The 25,048-nt window shown below is 39.0% G+C and overlaps 2 protein-coding genes across 5 annotated transcripts in view; one reads left to right on the top strand and one right to left on the bottom strand.

The window, feature by feature from the left end:
* LOC128368313 (inactive dipeptidyl peptidase 10-like) overlaps positions 1–4,605 on the top strand; it is a 52,104-nt gene extending 47,499 nt beyond the window's left edge. The window contains exons 24-26 of the mRNA XM_053329103.1: positions 1,431–1,503; positions 2,701–2,774; positions 4,459–4,605. Coding sequence (XP_053185078.1) covers positions 1,431–1,503; positions 2,701–2,774; positions 4,459–4,605 — 294 coding nt within the window. The remainder of the gene's footprint in view (positions 1–1,430; positions 1,504–2,700; positions 2,775–4,458) is intronic.
* A 7,443-nt stretch (positions 4,606–12,048) lies between these two features.
* LOC128367582 (inactive dipeptidyl peptidase 10-like) overlaps positions 12,049–25,048 on the bottom strand; it is a 97,224-nt gene continuing 84,224 nt past the window's right edge. For all 4 annotated transcript variants that reach the window (XM_053328183.1, XM_053328182.1, XM_053328184.1 and 1 more), the window contains 10 exons: positions 23,308–23,352; positions 19,700–19,798; positions 19,550–19,619; positions 17,944–18,138; positions 16,731–16,785; positions 15,988–16,087; positions 15,427–15,485; positions 14,457–14,529; positions 14,114–14,187; positions 12,049–12,186 (listed from right to left, as the gene is read on the bottom strand). In XM_053328183.1, the coding sequence (XP_053184158.1) occupies positions 12,049–12,186; positions 14,114–14,187; positions 14,457–14,529; positions 15,427–15,485; positions 15,988–16,087; positions 16,731–16,785; positions 17,944–18,138; positions 19,550–19,619; positions 19,700–19,798; positions 23,308–23,352 (908 nt within the window). The remainder of the gene's footprint in view (positions 12,187–14,113; positions 14,188–14,456; positions 14,530–15,426; positions 15,486–15,987; positions 16,088–16,730; positions 16,786–17,943; positions 18,139–19,549; positions 19,620–19,699; positions 19,799–23,307; positions 23,353–25,048) is intronic.

The raw sequence follows: 25,048 nt of genomic DNA, 5'->3' as shown, positions 1-25,048 counted from the left end.
GGTTTGACTGCTCCAGGGCCCAAGTTGTGACATATACATAATTGTTGATATGATTAATTATACCTCTGCCTTTCCTGGTATAACAAGTTATTGCCATAACAATGCATTTTGATGGGAAAAAAGAGTCATCTGCTCTTTCTCTGCAACAAAGTAGAAATAATTAAAAATAAATCAATCATGGCCATAATATATATCTATAAAACCGTTATGGAAGATGTTAATGGGAATTTACAATGGCCAAAAAACCTCTGAAATCAGTCGGTCTTTCACAATGCTCTATACATTTGTTACTGTTAGATATTAGTTAGCACTTGAAAGAATTACCAAAGTGTTAGGCTATTGACTTTGCATCAGAAACTCACTTTGTGCTGCCTTATTTGAAATTAACAAGTTTTACATCTATTTACACATTTCTTCCTACCTGTGCATGGTGTGTTCAGTGTTGGATACAAATAATAAAACAGAAAGGCAAAATATATTTCAAAGTCATGCATTATGCCCCAGTCTAGGGGTGCCTAAGGTATAACCTGAATAGAATCTTCCCCAATTCCCAAGTAGCCACAATCGAAATTAGTGTGTGTATAAGGAAAATTTATTTACACAAATCAATAAATAAATTTATAGATTTACATGAAATACAAAACTGAAACTTCAGGGTGGACCAAGGCCAAAATAACAAATAAAACAATCCTATCTAGAAAATAAGAAACTTGCTCTAAGAAACAAATGACAAGAACTTAACTCCCTAACTAAGTAAACAAGAGAAAACAAGATTAACAAAACTGGCAGTCCACCCTACCACTCAACATAAACTATCTAAACTATATCTACTTTCAAAAACCAAGACAGAACAAAAGCGTGGCTGTTTGGGAGAGGAGGAGGAGGAGGACGGGGAAATTGCCGGCTGCCACCAGACGGCCGCCATCTTGGCTGTTTTATAGCAGGTGCCTCCCAGCTGTAGCCAGTCACAGGCCAGGACATGAACCTTTCCCACCAATCCTAGTCACGTTATGGCACACCCCTATTTGCCTGTCAGGAAAAATCAAAAGAAAAACACAGGGCACACAAACAACAGACCAAAACAAATGACCAGTCATAACACATGAAAATACCCAAAAGCCATAACTCTGCAAGAAAAACAGAGCCTGTAATGTTTCTACTATGTCCACATAAATCACCTCATTTTTACTACTTACTGCATTAGCACCAACAGCACTTACTGTACTGTTACTTAATTCCCTCTGTGGCTATAACTGAAAATAACTACTATAAGAACCCATAGGAAATTATCTTGTTAAGAAAAAAGATGTGATTTTCTCTGTTCATCCCCATGAACATAAGAGCCCACATTATTTAAGTATGTGTGTAAAGGGGGATATTAAATGTGCTGCTGTTTCTCTCTATGGAGGGTAATTCTTTAATGTCTCCAGATTTCCAGCCTGCTCCGTAACATCTCAGGACCAACTCCGCTGAAATTCCTTATTATCCACGGCACAGCAGATGGTGAGTATAGGTACAGACAGTAAGGCAGATATGTAGGTGTGCAATAGGGTTTATTTGCAAACCAAACACTGAAAACATATAAGAGGACTGGTCTGAAGCACTAAATTGTAACTTTTAATCTATGTGCATTAAAAAAAGCCATTATCTGTATAGAATTGCTGCTATTTTTCTTCACTCTGCCAATGTATAGTAAAGGATTTACTGCATTTATAGGATTCTGTACTTGTTAGTATTTTCAGTACTATTTGAAGGTGGTGTTTTAAATCTTCACTTGGGGTCTGTTGGAAACCACATACTTTCCTACTACTCGTACTAACGCTGACGTCATTTGAAGTATGTAGTGTGTTTCAACTGCGTAGTATGTGATTTAGAGTATGTGAGAAGTTCCTGGATGGTTTACTAGATTCTCCAGAAATGCAGAGTATGCATCAAGAGCTGACTACTCACACTCACATTACCCAAGATGCAATGTAACTTCTGAAAAAAACCCAAAATACAAACGTCACAGATCCCCACCTCGCAGGTTTCAAGTTAGCTACAGCGAGGGTATGTTCGCTTCCTGTTTTCAAAATAAAAGCACCAATTCTATCGTTATGGTTTTCTTAATAATAAAAGGTAACGGATGTTTTATTTTGTGAAAATGACAGGAAGTGTGTTACTCGCTACGGCTAACTTGAGTGGCTCCGAATTCTCAGGAACAAAACTTTAAACAGGTGTTATTTGGACAAATTAGCGTCACATTGTGAATCTAAAGGGCTACTTTACTTTCTTCCTGAAAAGGTTAGAAATGTGGATAAAGTGGTTTATTTACAGAGTTAGAGCTAAAATGAAATCAGCTTCAGCCTGATGATTTCAGCTCGGGTAGGGACGAAATGCATTGTGGATTATCGTGTAGTTTACTACAGTGTAAACGCTCTGCTTACTATATGGTCGTTTAGTGTGTAGTGTGTAGTATAGAAGTATGTAGTATGTAGTATGCAGTTTCGAACACAGCCTTGGTCTTCACTCTCTTCCCTGTACTATATTACAGGCCACAATATTACATCTTGCTAAATATCAATGTCCCGGTACTGTTGGTAACAATTGGTACCAATTAAGTTTCATTGAATTTACAACTGTGTGAGTGTAATGGACTGAGTAGCTATTGTGTTAATTAGGGTGTGATGAATCCATTTTAATTATCTCTTCTTTTTTCAGCCACTGTTCACTTCCAGCACTCTGCTGAGTTGGTCAAACTGCTGTCCGCATCAAATGTTAACTACACTCTCCAGGTGACTGCTGCCATTTCTTCTCTGAAAGCCCATTCGTTTAACCTTCCTGATAAGAGGAGACCTTGGTGTTGTGTTTATACTGTAGCTGAAACAGACAGCCTCCTTACCCTTTTGGCTTAAATAATTAAAAAGGACAGAGCTGAAAAGCATCCTTTCACTGACTTTTTCCTTGTTGAAGGTTTCAAGTTTGCTGCACGTCTGAGTTCAGTTCAGTTCAGTTGCTTTTATTGTCCCCTAAGGGAAAAAACCCCCACCAAGCATCACTTATACATGGTGGTAACATTTGCCATGTAGCACCACTACATAATCTTAGCTATAAAGTCAGGATCGACAACTATTAATTAATTTTATTTTAATTTTATTAATCGACTACATTAATGCAGCAAAGTGAAAACTTAAACCGCTGAAAGTCATTGAAAAGAAAGAATTCCACCGTAACCCCTGACAACCCTAAAGGCCCATTTATGCTCAACATTAAATACGGATACAGATACGGACGGAGCCTTCTGTCCGTGCTCTGCGTTCATTTCGTCCGTATTTCTGCACGTTTCCATGAAGCTTACGGATATGGACCAAACAGAGCAGTACCACTGGAAACCATGGGGGGCAGTGTTGCTGTCACTACTCGATACGTAGAGATATTGATAATGTTCCTCTTGCATAAAAGACAAAAACAATATGTTTAAAGTTTCTAACCAACTCGCACAACCTTTCCTCAAAAAGTTCCTCCATTGTTATTTCTTCTTCGTGTCTCACTAGAGCTACGTATCGAGTAGTGACAGCAACACTGCCCCCCCATAACGTTGAGCATAAATGGGCCTTAACCCAACCCTTACAGATCTGAAGCTGTATTCACTGAGAGTCTTATCTTACCACAAACAGTCCTCCTAATGGCACTAAACATTCCTAACCAAGAATTGCCTCTTAAGACCTTTTCACAAAGCTGGGTCTGAAGAGCACTTTTTGATTAACTGGATCATTTTGTTCACAAATGTTTCAAAGTTTTAATGCATTTCTCCAATTATGAAGTAGTGAAGTGTACAAACTTTAATACAGTGTTATTAGATAGTTTCATTTTGTTGAGGAGGTCATGATTGTACAGTATGCCTTCTACTGTAGGCGTACCACCATCATGAATGAGTCAATACCATTATTTCTAAAAACTATAGTGTAGCAATGTGCATTACTTGTAACTGTCACCAATTCTTGGGTCTTGCTACCATTCCCCTTTTCCAAAATTCGTGTAGCTGAATGCCAAAATCCCTCTGAGTTGATTGAAGGATTATTCAGATCACCTGTTGCGCAGGATTTGGGGACTGGCTCCTGAATAGTTATTAAGAGCAGCTGGGTGCATTCTCCTCTTGGCCAATCAGGGTGTGATGGTTTTCTTTTTGTGGAGTTTAAGAGAGGTGGAAAACTTCACACTCAGGACAGTCTGGTCTTTTTCTTGACTTACTGTAGATCTAAGTTGAAGAAATATTGGGAGACAGAAATTCTAGTCTGTTCAGATAAGAGTTCAGAGGGGTTCAAAGAGACCAAAGCTAAGGATAAGGAGCTTTTTGTAAATCATGCATATATACATGACAGTAGACTTCCAAAACTTGAACATAGACCTTGAAATATACATGGTACATCCCCTTTTAATGTGGCATTTCAACTTTGTTTTATATTTTCCTTTGCCTAGATTTTCCCAGATGAAGGACACAATATCGCTTCTGTCAAGAGCCAACGCTACATGCTAAACTCATTGATCACCTTCTTCAAGCTCTGCTTCCAGGAGGAGATGGTTGTCGATCCAGAGGCTTCTGAAGACGACGATGACGACGATTAGCCTGCCGAACTTCCTGCAGTGAGACCGTTTTTTTGTAAAGAGTGTAGCAACTGCTGTCATGAGCCAAGAAAGAGAGGCTTTCCTCAAAGGCTGCTATTTGTAAGAGCACCCCCAAGAGCATTAGTGAAAATCTACAGTATGTAAGATAAGTAGCACTACATCTGCTTGGAATTACAAGTAATCGTGATGGTTTCAAGATTGTGACGATTGAGATGTCAAATTTGAAAAGATGGTAGTATTGTTGTTGTAATCTAATGCGTCGGATTGTAATGTTTGTATCATGAACAGAGTACAACTGTCAGGGAATCAAAGAGACTTGTATTTTTCCATTTTTAGAGTATAATTTTTGCTGATGGCTGTAAACTACTGTGAAATATTCTATTTACTTGCAAGCAAAACAAATTCGCCCAATAGCAAATGTTTGGGGGTCATATCACAAATCATTTTTTTGCACGTGCCTTTACCTCATAACAGTCATTATATTCCAAATGAAGAGTCAACATAGTGTCCATAACATTGTCAAAATGCCAAAAGAAATGATGATGATGATGATGAAGAGCATTGTCAGGACTTGAATGCATGTGAATCTTCTATAATGGTTGAGTGAGTCCTCATCTTACACAGACCAATTTGTGATCAAACTCACATTCAGGTGAGGGTGAAGAAATCTATTAATGTGAACCTTTTTTGGTGTAAGAAAAAAAAATACATTGAGGGTTATTGATGTGGAACAAAACAACTTGTATTTTTCTTTTCTTTGTGTTTAGTGTGATTAGGGGCTATTTTGTGAGCTCTAAATAACTGCAACTACCCTGTTTGGGGCACAAATATACCACTGTATGCTGGATTGAATGATATTTTTATGATTACAAAATATTAGATTTCAGTCAACAGAAAACAGAAGTTATTGTGTAATTGTTTCAGAGCAATATAATGATACCTTTCTAAAAACTTTGAATACTGAATTATGTATTTCGTGATTAGTTGAATGCATTTTTCACAGATTTGTTTCTTTTTAAATGTTTTATGACCAAACTGATTCTTAACTGTTTTGTGTAGCATTGTAATAACCCAACCTGGAGACACAAACTTTGTATTATTTACAGGCTTTGCTGTACAGTGTGCTTTGTCCATAACTAGACTCCTGTAATAGCTACTGTTTAATCACCAAACCCCTTTTCTTGAATAAGCTGTACAGTAACAACCATAACACTCTTACTGCTTACACTTCTGCACTCAAACTGTAACTGATTCGGTCACATACATATATAATATACATTGTCCGTTATATCCTCAGTAGATGACATTTGTATATTTATTAAATTTGTAAACTGAAATAAATTATTGAACAATTCAACCTTACATTTGTGTTGTGCATTGTTTGGTGTTATTAGAAGGTGAAGCAATAAAATTAACCTTTGTGTCGTCCTCCCGGGTCAAAATGACCATGTCTGTTTTGGCTGTTCCTTCTTTCCTTCCTTCCGTCTGTCCTCCCTCCTTCTCTCTTTCCTCTCTTTTGTCTTTCCTCCCTCCATCCCCGTTTCTTCCTTCCTTCTGTCCTTCCTTCCTTCCTCCCTTCCTCTCTCCCTCCTTCTCTCTTTCTTTCATCCCCCCTTCTTTCTTTCCTCTGTCCTTCTTTCTTTCCTTCCTTCCTCCCTCCTACCTTCCTTCCTTCTTTCCTCCATCATTCCTTCCTTTCCTTCCTCCCTTCTTTCTTTCGTTTCCTCCCTCTTTTCCTTCCTTCCTTCCTTCCTTCCTTCCTCTCTCCCTTCTTTCCTTCCTTCTTCCTCCCTTCTTTCCTTCCTTCTTCCTCCCTCCTTTCCTTTCTTCTTCCTCCCTCTTTTCCTTCCTTCCTTCTTCCTCCCTTCCTTCCTTGACTTGAGGACAACAGGAGGGTTAAGTCATCTGGAAACACATACATTTTGATTTGTACATGCTGATGGTGAACTGTTTAGACGAAGCAGCAGTGACGGACAGCACATTCAAAAGGTATTGTCTTGTCATTTCTGTCACGTTGAAGCTGTAAACTGCTGCAACATTTATTTTTATCCTTTATTTATTCAGAGGAAATTTACTGAGAGCAATGTTCTCTCTTTTAGAGCCCTGATCATATTCACATATTCACATCTGGAAGCTGCCCAGTACATCCACAGTCTGATCTGCCGGCCACTGAGCAGCTCCACTGGAGCAGGTGGGGTTAAGGGCTTTGCTCAAGGGCATCTCAGCGGTGATAATGAGGGAGGGGCAAGTGCTGCTTCCTCACTTTACCCAATCCGATTCATCCTGCCAGTCTGGGGGATTGAACTGGCGACCCTTGGGTCACAAGCTTGCTTCTCCAACCTTCAGGCCACCTCTGCCACATGTTATTTAGATGAGGCTCTTTTGGAAAATTCACATACACTTAATATATAGGAATATACAGTATGCTTATTTGCTGTGGTTAACCATATTTACATGCCCTATGCATAGATCCCAATGCACCAAGAGAAGACCTCAATGAGTGTCTGCTCTGTGTATTTCGTACTACATGCCAACTTTGAAAAAATAAAATAAAATAAAAGCTGCAAGCAGCGATGACCGGGCCCAAGCTCCCCCGCCCCGCCACGACTGAGCGAGACTTGCCACGACGCATCTTCTAAGTCAAATGGAAACAAACAGTGCCAAAATTGCAAATTCAATTCAAAATGGCCGACTTCCTGTTGGAATGAGGATATGGGTCCAAGAGACTTTTTTGTGCGTTTACATGATACATATATGTACCAAATTTCGTTCATCTACGTCAATCTAGAGAGAGGGGCTCAATTTTTTAAAATTTTATAGGGGGCGCTATTGAGCCATATTGTCTTGTGAGGATATGGGTCCAAGAGACTTTTTTGTGCGTCTTTACACGATACATATATATACCAAGTTTTGTTCATCTATGTCCACTGTGATGACAATACTTAAAGAAGCTATGCTAAACACATCCTGACTCCAGCTCCATACTCTATACACAGATACTAGATTATACTGATCTACTCAACTCTCTCAATTAAAACTAATAGGCTAGGCATATTTCCCAAAATGTTGAACTATTCCTTTAAGTGCCACAGTGTAGCAGTAAAGCTATACTGCTGTGTGTCAGAAATCTTGGAGGAATTGTGGAGAAAGAGAGAGAGTGGAGGAGTGAAAATGATTAGTTGACGCTTCAGTGCATCATTGGAGCGCTGAAGTTGAGTTGAAGTTGAGGCCAGCTGAGCTTTGATTTGTAGTGCGTCACAAGTCTTGAGCATTACTTTGTAGCTATGATGTCGCCAGCTTTCACTGAAAATAACTTGTAGCCTGTTGCTTTGGTGCCAGTCACCTGAATACACAGAGTAATCCTACTGCATTTGCACTTAACCCTCCTGTTGTCCTTGGGTCAATTTTAACCCAAAAAGTAGGTATACTTTCATTTAAGGGTGAAGGTTAGGGTTTTCTGGAAATAAGGTTGGAATGAAGTTGGCACAGACAAAAGTTGCATGGTCGACAGTAAGACAACAGGAGTGTTAGTTGCATCAAATGTTGTACCATGGCCTTATAAACGGGACGAAGACGGGGTTAGCAAACTAGACTTTACAATTCTTTTGCCTCATTCAATCACGGCATTTGTCACGTTCATGTATCTCAATACACACTATAAACATCATTTGTAATTGAACTATTTATTGACACCATACTTGGAAATTGAAGTGTAAATTAAATTAAAATTAAATTAAATTAGTTTATACTAAACTAAATTTGATAATTTGAATTAACCGCAGCACCATCTAGTGGCAAAAGACCATTTTGCATACTTCCACAGGGACTCTCTCATTAGATGAATTGAGATTATTCATTAGATTATTAGACAGTTTTATTAATATCCAGTTGGGAAATATATCTACCACTAAATCAACTCATACAGACAACAAGCAATATAGACAGTACACAACAAATAAATAACGCTCTGAAAAGCAATTTGAGACATAACTAACAGCTGAAAGGTGCTATGGATCTAGACCCCATCTAAAAGGGTTTATTAAAAAATCTGACTGCTGCTGGACAAAAGACAGCTGAACACTGAGCATCACTGAATGAGCCTCTGAGCCAGTTTTCCAAACACAGAATTGTTATTTAGTTTGGCCCTTCTTCTTTTTTTCGGTGACCTCAAGTGAGTTTTGGGGTAAAGCCAATCACTGAGCCGGTCTTTCTGATCATCTTATTGATCCTGTTTTTATCATCCGCAGTGATGCTGCTGCCCCCGCAGAGCACAACATAGAAGAGGACAGTAGCTAAAGATTACCTGATATAAAAATATAAAACATGAAGCTTCTTGCTGATATCAAAGGATCCAAGAAGAATAGCCTAAACAGAGCCTTCTTGAATACAATCCCTCTGTTCTTTTATCAGTTTAATTTACTGTCCATGCAGGCTGACCCTCAAAAATCAATGGGAAGACGCCCTCCTTCTTTCTGAAATAAATAACTCTTTGGTCTCCCGAACATTCAATTTAAAAAAAATAATTTGCAATACACCAGCTGACACATAATTCTAATAATAACTCTCTTTTAGGCCAGGTCTTGGTTAAGCAGACCCATTAGGCAAGTGTCAACCGAAAACTTTTGGATTTATCTACTTGGTTCAAAGTGTGAATAAGTAGGGGGATTTTTTTAGAGATGATAATGTAAATGGACCGTACTTATATAATGTCACACATTTCTATGACGCTATGTTTAGGCAAACTTTGTCGTAAACCAAATGAATCATTAGAAAGGTCTCAACTTGCAGAGTAACATCATGTCAGTCTGGCTCCTTTTTTGAAATTTTCATCTCTGAACTTTGAACCAAGTGCATAAATTTCTCATTTCTTAATTCTGAAATTCTATTAAAATATTGTGTTTCCACTGAGAAGAAAAGGAATATCAGCCCTTTTTCCTTTTTGTGTATTTGCAGATAGAAACTTGAGAGTCCTGCCTGATAACAACAAAACTTCTTGCACCTGCTGAGCTCCAACCACCAACATATCACTGAAATAAATGCTTTGACAACAGCCTCCTATAACTCAATATGGATCCCTGAGGTCTCATAAATATGTCAAACCCATTTCCTTCTCCATAAAGAATTGCAAAGCTGATTTTTCTACACATTTTGTTGGTGTATTGCTGCATTTCAGCCACATGTGTAGATCAGTGGAATAGTGGAATGGACTTTTGTTGTGATTTGTCGCTATATAAATTGATTGACTGATTGATTGAAACCATCACGTCACCTGCATGCATTCATACACATACATACACTATATACAGGAAAATTCAAATGTAGTTGTACTGTAAGTGGAGCACACTACCAATCATTTCACTGTATGCTGTATATGGCTGTGTAACAAAACCTCAGCATCATTAATCTTCTTTTCATTAGTTTTCTCTTTCCTCCTGATATTTTTCACAAGACAAAAACTTTTCATAGGATGAAAATGTGAATAAGTGGCTCATCTGCGCTAATGAAAAACACCAGAATCAACTCTGGCAGCAGAATAGACATCTGCTCATCCGTGACTAATGCACACAGACACGCAGTGTTGGTGCAGCGATGATCGACACTAAACTGGCTGCTAAGTCATTAACATAGGTGTCCTAAGCCAATGACAGACTACCTCCTCTCTTTAATGTGAGTCCCAAGGTGAAGAAACAAATGAAACATTAAATTGAAGTGTTAAGATGATCGGATCACTCATCCTGTAAAACAATTAATCCTGTAGGGAAATGTGCTAGATTTGGTTCTCTGCTATAATGTGTGTTTTATAATATATCAGTATAACACATTGTTTTTCATATTTTTTTTATTTATTTATAATCATCACTAGAGGACAATCACAATAACCCCAACACCCCAACCCTGCCCTGTCCCTTTTTTTTTAAAACAGCAAGAAAAAAGAACAAGAACAAGCATTACAAAATCCATCCTAAGAAGAAAATCAACAGGTGAAAGGAAAACCGAAAAGAAACAAAAAAAAACAAAACAACAAAAAAAAAAAGTACAAGACATCCAGGTCAAATCAATCCATCCCCATAGACTAAACTTTCTATGAGATCTGACATCTCAAAAATATATTTATGTACACACTCTGCTGTATTGTACTGTACAAAATGTGGCAACACTTGACACATTCCCTGTAGACATGCAAATACCTTACTGACACTGTAAAAATGTCCATCTTAACACATCTATAGTTTCATTTAGTTCCAATACAGCTAAATTATTCTTTACTTGAAATTCAAGGATATCCTGAATCTCTCTTGACTTCTAGAAAGCTCTTGAATCAGAGGGAGATGCCTTTAAAAATGATCTCACAGCATTTTTGCAGATTTCATCATTAATTATGTTTTATAAAACAAGGTTAAATGACCTATTAAGATGGAGAATTTTTGCAGTGTAGCCTGAAACGGAAATGACTGTATGGCCAATATCCATAATCTTCATATAGAATTCATAACTTATTCATGACCATACAGCTGACATAGTATTGTACTGGTTCAGATACTAAACTGACTGCAATGCTGTGTCTCGAAGGACCTGAGTTGACATAGGTTTACATGACACTGCTAATGGATGACTACCACTGCCAGCAAGTAATAATACAGTATTGTTGAACCTCATAAGGCATTGTACATGTCTACACAAGACCCCTGTACAACAAAGTCTACCCTAGAAAGACTTCTTTTTTTTTTATTCCATTCAGGGTGGGTGATGGCAGAGGGTTTCAGCAGGAATTGCACTTATTCAGAATCGGCTTGGTTGGGGTGAACTTGCGTGACGTAATTGTTGTTTTTTTTTTTTGTTTGTTTTTTTTTTAAATCGGGTGGTCGGAGCATTTTTCTTGTGCAACAATACAACAACCAAAGTAGAGGTGAGATCAAAAGTATACATCGGTGTTTCTTCTCTTCCCAAGTGCTACCACAAAAGAGACTAACATGGCATTATGAGTGAAGCCGAGAAGGGAGGGGGAGGGGGGGCGGGGAAGGAAAAAAGAACCATGCACTTGGTAAGTGTGGATGACTACAGCCCAAAGAGCCGGCGAAAGATGGAGGCAGTCTTCCGTGTGCTTTGCCGAGAAACGGAGCGTCCCAAAACTGAAATGACTTTATGCTAGAGGGCGACTCCTGCCTCAAGTCCCGGCAATGCAAGTGTCACTGTCGTCAACTGTGTCCTTTTTACTTATCTTTTCAACACATTTATACACCAGCATACACAGTCACTCATTGTAGTGCTCTCTCTCTCTCTCACACACACACACATACACACACACTCAATCTTAAGAGCATTAGCAGCTCTATCCCAGTGTCCATGTCTGGCTAAACACTTGGTCCAAACGCTAAAGGCCTTGACGGATTTGAGCAAAATTCTTCAAGCTCTGCCAAAGATCTGACCCTCAAAGCCTCCAGCCTACTCCTCCTCTTCCTCCTCGTCGTCAGGCAGCGGTAGTAACTCCTCCTTCAGACACTCTCTGTAGAAGCTGGTCAGTGTGGCGTAGAGATGCTGGCGGCTCTGCTGAGACAGGAAATGACCCTCATCTGGGTAGATCTGGTGGGTCAAAGGAAAATGGATGGATATTAGTGTACAGGTTTTGCCAGAGACATTCAGGTCTCCTCTTAAAACACATTAGTACTAAAAGGCTTTTCCTGCCCTCAAGTTATAGCCTGCAATTATTTATAACTTTTTACTTAGATGCTTCAGTGATTTTATTTCTTGTCACTTGTTGTTTTGCTTTTAATTTTTTTGCCTTCCTATACTCTGTGAAGAATTTTGTACCAACTGTTTTGAAAGTTTTTATTATTTGCAGATATATGGGGGTGTGTGATATACACATCTGTGCCCATAACATCCATAGGACTTAAAGGTGCAGTGTGTAGGATTTACTGGTATCTAGTAGTGAGGTTGAACCCTTAAATATGCCTCCCTCACCCTTCTCTTCAAAGGCTGTAGGAGAACATATGGTCTAATATAAAATTGGCAGAAAACAAGGAAGGGCAGTGTTTTGGTTTGTCGTCTCTTTATTGTAGAAACATGGCGCCTTCGTGGAAAGGGACCCACTCCCTATGTAGATATAAAGGGCTCATTCTAAGGTAACAAAAACAGGATTCTTAGTTTCAGGTATTTATTCTCTATTTAAACATACTAATGAAAATTATTTTCCATTTCTGCCTAGTTCATTCCATTAGATGCCAAAAAACTGTACGTACTGCACCTTTAAAATTCTACATACTGCACCTTTTAATGATTCAACTTACTTTCGGTACAAGAGTCAACCATCCGTCTAGCTTTCAGCTTCAGCAGGAGTCTGTTTGATGACGGCATCTTTTGCAATATTCTAATGGCTTTAGTTATTTGAGATGAACTGCACCAGTTTTTATCAGGATGGTTATTTTCCTGCAGTGTTTCCAGCTCACATCTTTACATTGTGTTCAGACAGAACATGAAGCACATTTTTTTGACATGGCGCAGCTTCATACAAAGTCAAAAGTCAAAGGAAAGACACAATTCAGCTCTAATTTGGCCGTTTGTGAAGTGATGCAACACGTCAATGCAGTGGGAAAAAAATAGCATGTATCCCAGAGCCTTATGAAGCTAGCTTACTTCATAAAGTACAGACACAAAAGGAAAATGGAGAGAAGAATGGAGGGAAATAACAGAAAGAAACAAAGTCTGGTTCAGTTTGGTTCAGTCAGAGGAATTAATTCTAGTTTGTGTCCCACGTCAGTGCATCTGTTGCTAGCTTACAGCAAATGGACAGTTGGTATTTCAGCTGTTTGGGGCAAATAAACACAAACATCCTGCAGACAAACTCACAGGACTGAGGCAAGGCAAATATAAAAAAAAAGAAAAAAAAATAGCTTTCCTTTCTGTCTGAGCACACCTTTAGGATGGGTGAGTAATGGAAATGCCAACATGGTTCAAAAAGATGGATATGTGTTGCTGTACATTCTGCGGTGTAAAAAGAACTGGAATAAGTTACCATCTCACATTTAAATATCACTGCAATTATTAAAAAGGTCAGGAGGAATTATGGAAATCATGTGAGGTGTTTCCACTGCAGGAACCCAGGGGAACAAGGACCGCTGGAGGAACTCGGGGAACTAAACCTCCATATTGATCAGAGGACTCAATTTAGTTCCTAGTTTTTAGGCTACAGATCAATCAACACGTCTCACCTGCTGCCTGCAGATGTTTGCACACTGTGATACGGATACTGATCAAGTTCTATATGATGTGATCAGTGCTGTGAAAAGCAGTATTAGTAATTAAAGAACTGCTGGAAATGAAGCAATGTCTGGTTTCAACAGAAGGTTTGAGCTGATACAATGCATTTGGGAGCAAAATCTGAATTATTTACATCATGTTATATATGTTGCAGTGGAATGCACTTAAAATGTACATACAATTTAAATACATTACAAATTACAATTACAGTATAGAGTATTTGCCATGCTGTTGTCTCTATAATACACACCTGCATTGAATAGTTTGCTCCAACTTTCACAAGGTTCTTGACGAGCTCAGCAGTATGCTGAAAGTGGATATTGGCTGGGAATAAAGAAATGAAACATGTCAGCAAAACGCAGCCTGAATCCGTACCGGAAAAAGAAGAGGCAATCAGGTTTTGGCTGGATGGAAATACCTCAACAAATTCGACATGCATCACCTGCATCAATTTAGATAACCCACTTTCTTTTTATCTTTTGATTAAAAACCATTTGGCTCATTACCTTCTGGGATTGTGTGCTTCTTTGTGCTCTGCAGTGATGCACCACAGATACAGTATATTCATTTTATCACAATTTATTTTCTCTTACCATCTGCTGTGCCGTGCACCAGCATCAGTGTCTGCTCCCTAAGTGCGTGAACATTTTGCAGCACACTGGAAAACTGTGAGGAAATCAGAAATAAGTGGAGAGATAAAAGATTAATAGATATGCCAACTGGCATTGAGGAAGGCCATGAAAAGATACCAAATGTGATCAGATGAATGACTTTATATCCTGATTACACACACACAGGTTTGCTTAAGTCACATATCGGGGTATTTACATAGACGTCCATTCATTTCCTGGAGACTTACCGAACCCTAAACCTTAACCACTGACCCAAAAATCAGTGTTTTGTCCCCAATTGCACAAGGTGTCCCCAATTAACTGGCCTTAATTCCAGTTTGTGTCCCTAAATGTGACTTAAGTCATACTCACACATGCACACACTCAGTCATTCAATCCAATTAGTGATTTCCTCAAGATAAAATATCATCATCTGTACTAATTGTGAGGAAAATGATGTAAAAATCAAGCCTGTATACAGAGCATGGAAAGTCACAGTGTATCAAACCCAGATATTAAATTGCTTGTTCAGGACTCATTTTTTTCTTTATTTTGTTGTGTACAATTGTGCTTTCAAAAAACAGTTTTATTCCCACTGCCTCTTTGCCAGAACTGTGGAAAACACTTCTGATAGCTAAAAATCCTGTCTGTGCAGGAGGTCTGAGACAGCCTGGCAGCCCTTTTGCTGCAGTTTATATTAAAAAAAAAAAAAAAAAACCTCCGGCATGTGATCTGACACACCAGTGCACACAGTTACCAAAGAAAGATGAGTGACAAAATCCTACAGAGCATGAAAAAACACAAGAAAAGGCAAAGCATCGCTGCCTCTGACTTTGATAGCAGCGACATTCAGTAACTGTGGGAGCTTAACTGTAGGTGTGTCAGTGATGTTACAGCAAGCGGCTTTCAAAGATCAACGACAAACAAGCAAGGGGAGGTGGTAAACACGCACCTGATATCTGCTGTCATCCCGTAATGGCATGCCAAGGTATCTCTCAGAGAATGCTGATGCTGTGCAAATGAGAAGTGATACATTCTTTAACAGAGCCGCTGGTAGACGGAGCTTCAGCTGCAGCTAAGTACCTAAACAAAGTGGCCTCTCCTGTCATCCTGAGCCCAGATGAAATGCTTTCAGTGAAGAGGAAATAACACCTTGTGCGGGTGAAATGGTCCTCAGTGTCATCTTAAGAGTGTAAAGGATGTTTCGTACTTACTGACAAATACGGTTTTCTATTGCCAAAAAGCCTATTTCACTTTACAGTCAACATTTGTGTTAGAGCTAAACAGACTTTTACAGACTGACATTAAAGCAGAGAGCAAACTTCTATGTTTAGTTACACTCTCTGCCTCCACACAAACATGCTATCAAATGTTATACTGCAGTGTTTTGCTTGTACTTGACTTGCCAGATGGAAAATATGAAAAGAGCAAAGTTTTAGCTGTAACTGATGTAAGATAGATTCATATGTAAATTCAGCATGATGTTGGATTTATAGCCAGATTTTGTACTTACCATAAAGTTTCCAGTCTGTAACTGGTGACATTGCACATGCACATTTGAACAGACTGTCTGTAGATTTGAGCATCATTAATGTTAGGTAGGCTCCGTAACCCTGCGTAAAAAAACAACACAAAGTACATTAATTATACATTTATTCCACTGTTTTTATGTTGTATGTTTTACAATAGAAGAGCCACTTAACAAATGCTGATGCATCTCTTTTGACTGTTCCTTCTTTCCTTCCTCCCTCTTTCTTTAATTTTTCCTTAATTCTTCCCCTCCTTCCCTCTTTCTTTGCTCCCTCCTCCTTCCATACTTCTTTCCTCACTTCCTTCCTCCCTGCCTTCTCTCCTTACTTACTTCCTCTTTTCCTCCCTCCCTCCCTCCCTCCTTCCTTCCTCATTCCTCCTTTCCTTCTCTCCTTACCCCCCCCCCACTCCTTTCCTTCCTTCCTTCCTTCCTTCCTTCCTTCCTTGACCTGAGGACAACAGGAGGGTTAATCTCATTACTTTTCTTGCATTATATATATTTTTTCCTTTTAATGTGGAAATAAACTAAACTAAACTAAAGTATATGGTGAAACTCTCAAATGAACCGCTTTAGTAAAATACGAATAAAAACAATACGTTACATGCTTTTAACAATTCAGCAAGAAGGAAACCAGCTTTTTATTTGTGACTGCATTGATGCATTTTTTTCTGACCACAAGATTGAATTAATTTCCCATCAAATTATAGAGGAGAACACAGACTCACCTTTCCAAACACTGCTATCCGTGTCTGATCAATATATGGTAATTTCATCATGTATCTGGAAAATAAAAACATACATATATTACAGAAGAAAAACTTGTGTATAACATCTGAAACATGGCTGCAAAACAGCTGGGCATTTTAATATTGCAAGAGTGACATTTCCATCCTAATATCACCCTTCTGTTTTCTAATATATATTTGCAGTGGAGCAGTGGTGTCAGAAATCTTTCACTAATTACATCTGATGGCATTAAAGAGGATCAGTGGAGAGCTGCTTGTGTGCAAATCATCTGGCAAGAGAAGAGAAATTACGCCAAAGATTGTTGTGATGAGGCTCTAACTTTTAATCATTTCAGTAATATTTGTTAATTAACGCAAAGTAATGAGCACATGTAGTTTGATGAGGCACATTCGGTTTTAGGTTGATGTAATCTCCAGATGAGCTGAAGTTTAGTGAGCATGAGAAAGAGAATTACACAGCAGAATGATCCAAAGAGCCACTTTAGGAAAGTAAAAAGTCTTTAGTTTAAGGTCAAAAATAAGATTAACCCTCCTGTTGTCCTCGAGTCAAGGAAGGAAGGAAGGAAGAAGGGGGGGAGGGAGGGAGGAAGGAAGGAAGGGAGGAAGGGAGGAAGGAAAAGAAAGAAGGACAGAGGAAAGAAGGAAGCAACGAAGGAAGGTAGGAGGGAGGGAGGAAGGAAGGAAGGAAGGAAGGAGTGAGGGAGAAAAGAAAAGAGGAAGGGAGGAAGGAAAGAAGGACAAAGGAAAGAAGGACAGAGGAAAGAAGGAAGTGAGGAAGGGGGGAGGAAAGAGAGAAGGAGGGAGGGAAGGAAGGAAAGAAGGAAGGAAGGAAGGAAGGAAAGAGAGAGGAAGGAAAGAAGGAACAGTCAAAACAGAACGCGTCAATTTGACCCAGGAGGACGACACAAAGGTTAAATGTATGAAATGACTCACTTTAACTTCCAGCAAAGTGTCCACAGAGTCTAAAACTACACAGTGCTTCAGTAGTAAACGTCAATTATTTTTACTTTTAACTTTCACTTAATAACAAACTGCTTCACAGGCTGTGTGCTGTTTATTAAGACGAGGTAGATATTCTGTGATAGTTATCAACTCTTATTTAAGTGATATGAATATGTTTTAGAAAAAGGATTGAATCAATGTTGAATGTTCAAGCTGGTAAAAACAAGTTTAGGAAAATCCGACAACGTACTCTACTGCTGCGATCTGGTCCTGAACATCCACAGTCCCCAGTCTCTGGTGGACCTCATGCAGGATCCTCTGACCCTGGAAGCCGCTGCCTCGGCCGTCCAGACGAGCCACGATGATGTTATCAGAGCTGACCAGCACAGAGTCCCAGCTGACAGCGTAGTGGTCACTCACAGCCTGATCACCGGGGAAACCGTCACTGAACACAACAGAGGAGATAGGGAAAATAAGGAAGTGATTTTCAATGACTGCAGATCTTGTAAGTTTTGTAGTTGTTTTATGTAGTAATCCTTTTAATGGCTTACTGAGGCCTGGTTTTAGGTTAAAAAGGGGCAAATATCATAAGTTATAAGTGATTAGTTTTTACATTTTAACCCTCCTGTTGTCCTCGAGTCAAGGAAGGAAGGGAGGAAGAAGGAAAGAGGGAGGGAGAAGGGAAAAGACGAAGGGAGGAAGGAAGGAAGGAAGGAAGGAGGGAAGGAAAGAAGGAGGGAGGGAGGAAGAGAGGAAAGAGAGAAGGCGAGAGGAAGGAAGGTCAGACGCAAGGAAGAAAGGGGGATGGAGGAAGGAAAGAAGAAAGGGAGGAAAGAAAGAACAGTCAAAACAGACGGGGTCAATTTGACCCGGGAGGACGACACAAAGGTTAAAGGCTAAGTTTGGCTTTATTTAATATTTTCCTTTTCTCATGAATCCCTTGAAAATATCAAAACCAACAATGTGGCTCCGAACTTCTTTGTCTCCCCTCTAGCCTTTCCTCGTTTTAGGTCTCCATGGTGATGGAGGTCACATCTGTTTGGCGGTACCTGGACATTGCTTGATGCCCTTCTGATTGCATTCTTCATGTTGTTTTCAATTTATCTAGACATTTGTGTCATCTTGTTTTTCCATTTGAATCATGAATATAAATATAGAGGATGTTGTATTGCTGTAGAGATTTTGAATAACCCTGAGGCTAATTTGTGATTTGTGATATGGGCTGTACAAATAAATATCGACTTGACTTGATCTGACCCGTAATACTTTCCATCTTCCCTACTCTGCATGTAGCACTCAGCCCCAAGCCCAATGGTTCTTGCTGAATAAATACATAGACATTTCTTAAACATCTGGGTCCTGTAGCTTTTTAGGAAATGTCACTTATACAGAAGGAAATATTGCCTTGTAAGGAACTATTTTCTTGTGTGGATTAATACACATTTAGTGTTCTAGTGACTATTCTAGCAGCAGGATGTATGCAAAATTGAGTAAAAATAAACTATATTGTGTTAATATCTACAGAATATCACCAGCTTTATCCTTTTTAAATGTGTTATTGTGCCACAAAGACACATTTTTCTTTCCGTTTTCAATTTCTTTAAGTGGTTTATTATTCAAATGCAAGTGAGGAAGAGTCAACCACAGGGTGCCTGGAAATGGTTGCTCTGCATGCAAATATCACTATTGACAAAATGTTAAGAGTTTCATGCCTCACACATTAAAAAGGCATCTATCATCTGTCCTGAATTGCTTTTTGGAGAAGAATGGTACAAAATAAACAACTTTATGTCGGTTCCAAAACACATAATCCACTGTATCGATGTTCATCACTGATGTATAAAAATGGTACATACACCACCATCAGTAGTCCATAGTGACGTGACTCAGAGAAGTCCGGTGGGTAGGAGATCTTCAAAGGTAAATCTGTCAAAAGAAAAGCAAATGTATCATCAATTCATCCCTGATATACAGTAACAGCACAGAAAGCAACACTTTATTCTCACCAAAATGTTCCATCGCAACAGTTCTGAAGTCAGTCAGCTGGATCCTTTTATACTTCAAAGCTGCCTTCAGCAAAGAGTTGTTCTCAAGGATGTAGTAATCTGTAAAGATGAAGGAGATGCAGTTAAAGGTTGAAAGAGTCCCGAAAATTAGCGCCACAATAAGTTTGCTGCATATAAATGACTTGTGATAACACGAGGCTTTGTCTTTTCAAGCCAGTGATATAATGAGATGAGATGGGAAGTGTAGGTGTGATGGATATGATTTGAGTCAGATGGATTATGGTTGTCTCATTTTGTGGTCAATTTAATGGCTACAGAGCTCAACACATTCCTAAATTTAATCTATTTATGATTAAACTTTACATCAGGAAATAAATAAAACAGGTATAAATGTTTATATTGTAATACAGAAACCAAATAACTTAAAAAATGATTTATAAGGGCCCATTTATGCTCGAACGATGTTACCGTCACTGCACTCATACTTCCATGCGTCCTTTACGTTGGCATGGATGTTAACCAATACATCCACCAGGGGGCAGCGCAGAGTCAAAAGTTTATGACAACAACAACTTCAAAAAACAAACATGGCAACTGTGGAGGAGATATTAATAATGTTCCTCTTGCATAAAAGACATAAACGATATGTTTAAAGTTTCTAACTAACTCGCAAAACCTTTCCTCAAAAAGTTCCACCTTTGTTATTTCTTCTTCGTTTCTCACTAGAGCTACGTATCGAGTAGTGACAGCAACACTGCCCCCACATGGTTTCCGGTGGTACTGCTCCGTTTGGTGCAGAAATACGTTGAGTATAAATGGGCCTTAAAGCACCTTACTGACAAAAAATAATACAAATGCTGGATATAGTTTGTTTTCTGACCTTTTAATGAAAAATAATAATAATTTGGTGCACTGTTAAATTTTGGATGAATGAAAATGTTACAGTGAAAAGGTTTCGTTTGACAAAAGGCATTTTTAAACACAGCGGTTTTGTTCATCCTGGCCTCAAAAAACAGGAGTCCTGCTATTTTCTCCACACGCAATAAACAATGGCTCTCTGATTTGGCCATTTTGCCATTCGAGCCATTTCAGAAACCAACTAAATGAAATGGAATTCATCCAGCATTTCTAATGGGAACCCCAAAATCAATAGACGTCTCATTATGAAACCGCCAGGGGGCTCGGGTTCCCAGCTGTGGATGGAGGGTCTATCCAAATAACCCTGGGTAAATTGCTTGCTTTTCTGCGGCACAGCTGTTAACTTTTTTTGGAGGGAGGAAAAAAAAAACTACTGATAGACATCTAGGCATGGATAACAAGAGGAGGCATGTGTTGCATGGTAGGTGTACGTGTGTGCTAAGAGTGAAAGCAACCATGTGAGTGTGTGTGTGTGTGTGTGTGTGTTTGTACAGCATGTGTCTCCATATTCATAGCAAGAGGAAGATGAAAAGAACAGATGGAAGAAATGTGAGTTTGTAAGCCCCCCTGTTGTCCAGAAACAACCTAGAATGAGGAATAGCTCATAAGGTCTTTTCATTAAACACTGCTGGAGAGTTTCAAAAAGAAAAACTCAACAATCAGACTGAGGCAATCATTCATTTAACAGTAATGCTCTAAATAGCAAGAATAGAGATTTCACGTGCAAGCAGGATTTAGAGAAGCTCTTTTATGCCTTCATCTCCAGCAGGGTAAATTATTTTTTGTCTGGACCTGCCAACACAGTGTTCATTTCATTAAAAATGAAAAAAATATAATAATATTAATGATGAATATTCAGTGAAAACCAACTTTGCACCGTGTTAATATAACTGTCTTTCTGTTTTTCAAATGAATCAGAGGCTTACTGCCTTTTTATAAACTGGATTAACACAGTTTTTGTATTTTATTGACAATGTGGCCCAAGTGGTGGAAATATTAAACATGATGTACAGTTAAAAAAGACGTCTTCTCACTTAATTTAAATAGCCCACATATCTGAAAGGTCGTTAAAGCGCAGCATGTCTGTACGTGATTACAGAGAGCAGGAGGGGACGTGACAGAGGTTTAATAGGCTGCCTGCCTGTCGTCACTGTGTGGCTGTGAAGTTAAGAAGACAACCTTTCTGTCATTTCTGCAAAAAACTCATTAAAATGTCGATCCAGTCGATGGCTGTCATTAATCTATTTATGCTGATTTTAAAAAACTTCAGGATTATAAAGCTGGTGATTTGATCAACACCGTGGCAGCAACGTTTTTAAGTGTATTTCATTTATTGTCTCATAACAGAAACAGAAAAATATGTAAATGTCAGCAGCAATATCTTAAACTTGGCTGCATTAAAGCACAATATAAAGGTCCAGTCTAAAGTCTGGACACATTTTCTCATTCAAGGGAATTGGAAGTTGTGTCAAAACTTTTGAGTGGTATTATAGCAGCACTCACTATCACTTAGAGGGATCAATACCAACCAAGTACAGACTAAGGATCCACCACGGATCTGGATGGGCTCTGTCACAGACCAGGCGGCAATTTAAGAGAGACTACTGCTGTATAAAGACATTTTTCTAGCTTTGCCTTAAGTTACCTCAGCCTTTTCCTGCAAGTGGTGTCTGTAGCAGGTTACACCTCAAGATAAAAGGCACTATATTCTGCACATTTCTAAGTCTACATTTTTATTCTGCTGTTCTACTAGAATATCTTGAATATCTGATTTACAGCTTAAAAAGTTGAAATTACTATTTATCTTTTACTGGCTGTTTATGCAGCTCCTCAGTTCAGCCTCTGTCTGAAACAGGCTGTATTAGTCCCTGTCTCTTTAAAGCCCGGCTAGCTTTCGGAAACTGTGTCACAGGCAACTTCAGGTCACTTGAGACCAAACCATGAAAAGAAAAACTACATTTCTACATATGTTAACCCTTACATCTTGGGGCTTTGACTATGTTTATCATTAATATCTGACATCATAACAGTATATAAATAACAGAAAATCACAAAAAGTACAGTATGAGTCCCTTTCCTACATGTTATATATGTGCATGTTTTCCTTATGTGAACATTTTTTTCAGTTTTTGTAGTGGAGGTAGAGCAGTCGTCCACCTCTTCAAAGATTGGCGGCTCCTTCAGTCCACATGTCGATGTGTCCTTGGGCAAGATACTTAACCCCAAATTGCTCCCGTTGCTGTGCCAACGGTGTGTGAATGCGTATGAATGGTTAGTCTGCTCTCCTGATGAGCAGGTTGGCGGCTCCTGTCATCAGTGTATGAATGTGTGTGAATGAGATGTGCAGTGTACAAGCGATTTGAGTGGTCAAAGAGACTAGAAAAGCGCTATACAAGTACAGTACAGTCCTTTTATAAAGTCAGAACTTGCTACTAACGTGACTCTCTGCAACCTCTGCAGTGCAAAATCAGTAAACGAGGATTTTTATTTCTCCTGCTTGTTTTTGTAAAGCTGAGTGGGCCGCAGTGTCTTGATCAAACACTCTGAAGCAGGTGGACCATGTGGTTTATGACATCTGTGCTGCCGCAGTCTGTACACACACTCGCTAACAACTAGGCCACCCTGCCAACAATGATAAAAAATGGTCATCACATAGTCATCATTCCTACGAGACTAAATGGAGTCCTTACTTGAATTATTCAGGCTGTGTAAGATCACAGTGGGTGCTCCAGGACCTGAAAGGGGAGAAAAAAAGGGGAGCTTGTAAGTATAATTTCAACATTATCCTGTAATCCTTATGTGTGCTGTGCATAAATACTGAGGGATAATTTAACACATTACCATGTGGAAACTGAGGCATTTTAAAATTAAATAATAATAAGACACAGTATGTATGTGAGGCTGCAGCTCAAAAAGAAAAAGTTAAATACAAGCAGCAGAGTTTTCTTCATTTAGCTTGTCACCTACCCTATCAGACCTGTATCAACTAGGGGTTAAAGGTTATTCACTTTGCCCTCCTAATTGCTTCATATTGTCAAATTAAGTCAGATCTTTTGAATGTCGTTTGGCAAAATACCTACTGAGAGGTTAATAGGAAGGCAGGTTTGCTCAGTGAATCACTCCCACTGTAAATGCAAAACTCACCTCACCACCTCTATTCCACCTACTCCACTTTCTTTACACTAAAACACAAACCATAGCTCTCTTTCTTTACTTCTTTTGTCGCACTTATCTGTTTGTCTGTATTAGCTCTGACCTTTGCGTTCCTTACAACAATGGCTTGTGTCACATAGAGAAATGGTTTCATTATGTGCACGTATACCTGCTTGAAAACTAAACCACTCAGAAGCATTTTACGAGTAGAATTAAAAGGCTTGTGTTGCTCTTGATGAAAACAGGTGTCGGGATAAGCGTGCCAAGGTTATGTGAACTTGGACCCTCTGAAGACAACAAGCTTTCTCTTTTCTTTTTATTGCTTTTGGGAAAGGGAACAGTGTTATTGTCCAATAAATCATCACGCCAATGCTGAAGCAGCTCTGAGCATGAAGCACTCTCATCTGCTCAAAATAAATTGAAAACACAAACAATATGAAGTTACCCTCGATTAAATATGCTACTCGTTGCCCAATCATACAACCTAAAAGTAATTATACAAAACAGAGTGGCTAATTGTTTGCCTCTCATTGGGAACTGATTAAAGGTTGATTGAATTGAATAGTTAGAGGGTGACCAATTATGACGGGCAAACCCTGACATCTGCCAATTGACCTCGACTCCACAACAAAGACAATGGCTGAATAAAGAGAAAACAGGAACATAAAAGTGAATATAATCCTAATTTTTGATGTTTTGTTGTCTTTGATTGTAAAGGCCTTTTTTACTTAAAGGTAAAAGTTAAGTTGATCTTAACCCTTTGTAGGTCACACCAAGAATTGCTATTTAAAAAATGTTGTTTTGCCTTCCCTACCGCATTGAGGCCATGATAGCATAAAACATGGATTTTTTTTCTCATTGACCCTAAATGTGATGTTTTACAGTCCTCATAACTTCCCTTCAAAACTTTTTAAAAAACATGTTAGAGACTCATTCTGTTCGTGTACAACTTCAAAACTTATGTCAGCAGCGATTTGTGTTCTTTGTTTAAAGCATAGACTGTATAAAAGAAATGGACGTAACATCCGTGACGTAACCTATTGGTTTGTGGACTGCTGCTCGGAAGCCAATAGTTTCGAATCTAGGCAGCGCCATCTTGAAAATTTCAGGTGCATGCGGGGAAAAATAAAAACGATTCTACTTATATGGGCATGAGGCGGAGCCATTGGCGGAGCGGGGAGGTTGCTATGGTTGCGAGGGCTGGATCTCAAGGACATTGGGCAATCAACCTGTCAATCAGGACGTAGCCACGCCCTAAAGCATACCCTGCTTTATCGT

The sequence above is a fragment of the Scomber japonicus genome, chromosome 11, assembly GCF_027409825.1.
Source record: "Scomber japonicus isolate fScoJap1 chromosome 11, fScoJap1.pri, whole genome shotgun sequence".
Classification (NCBI taxonomy): domain Eukaryota; kingdom Metazoa; phylum Chordata; class Actinopteri; order Scombriformes; family Scombridae; genus Scomber; species Scomber japonicus.
This window is presented reverse-complemented; position numbering and strand designations above follow the sequence as displayed.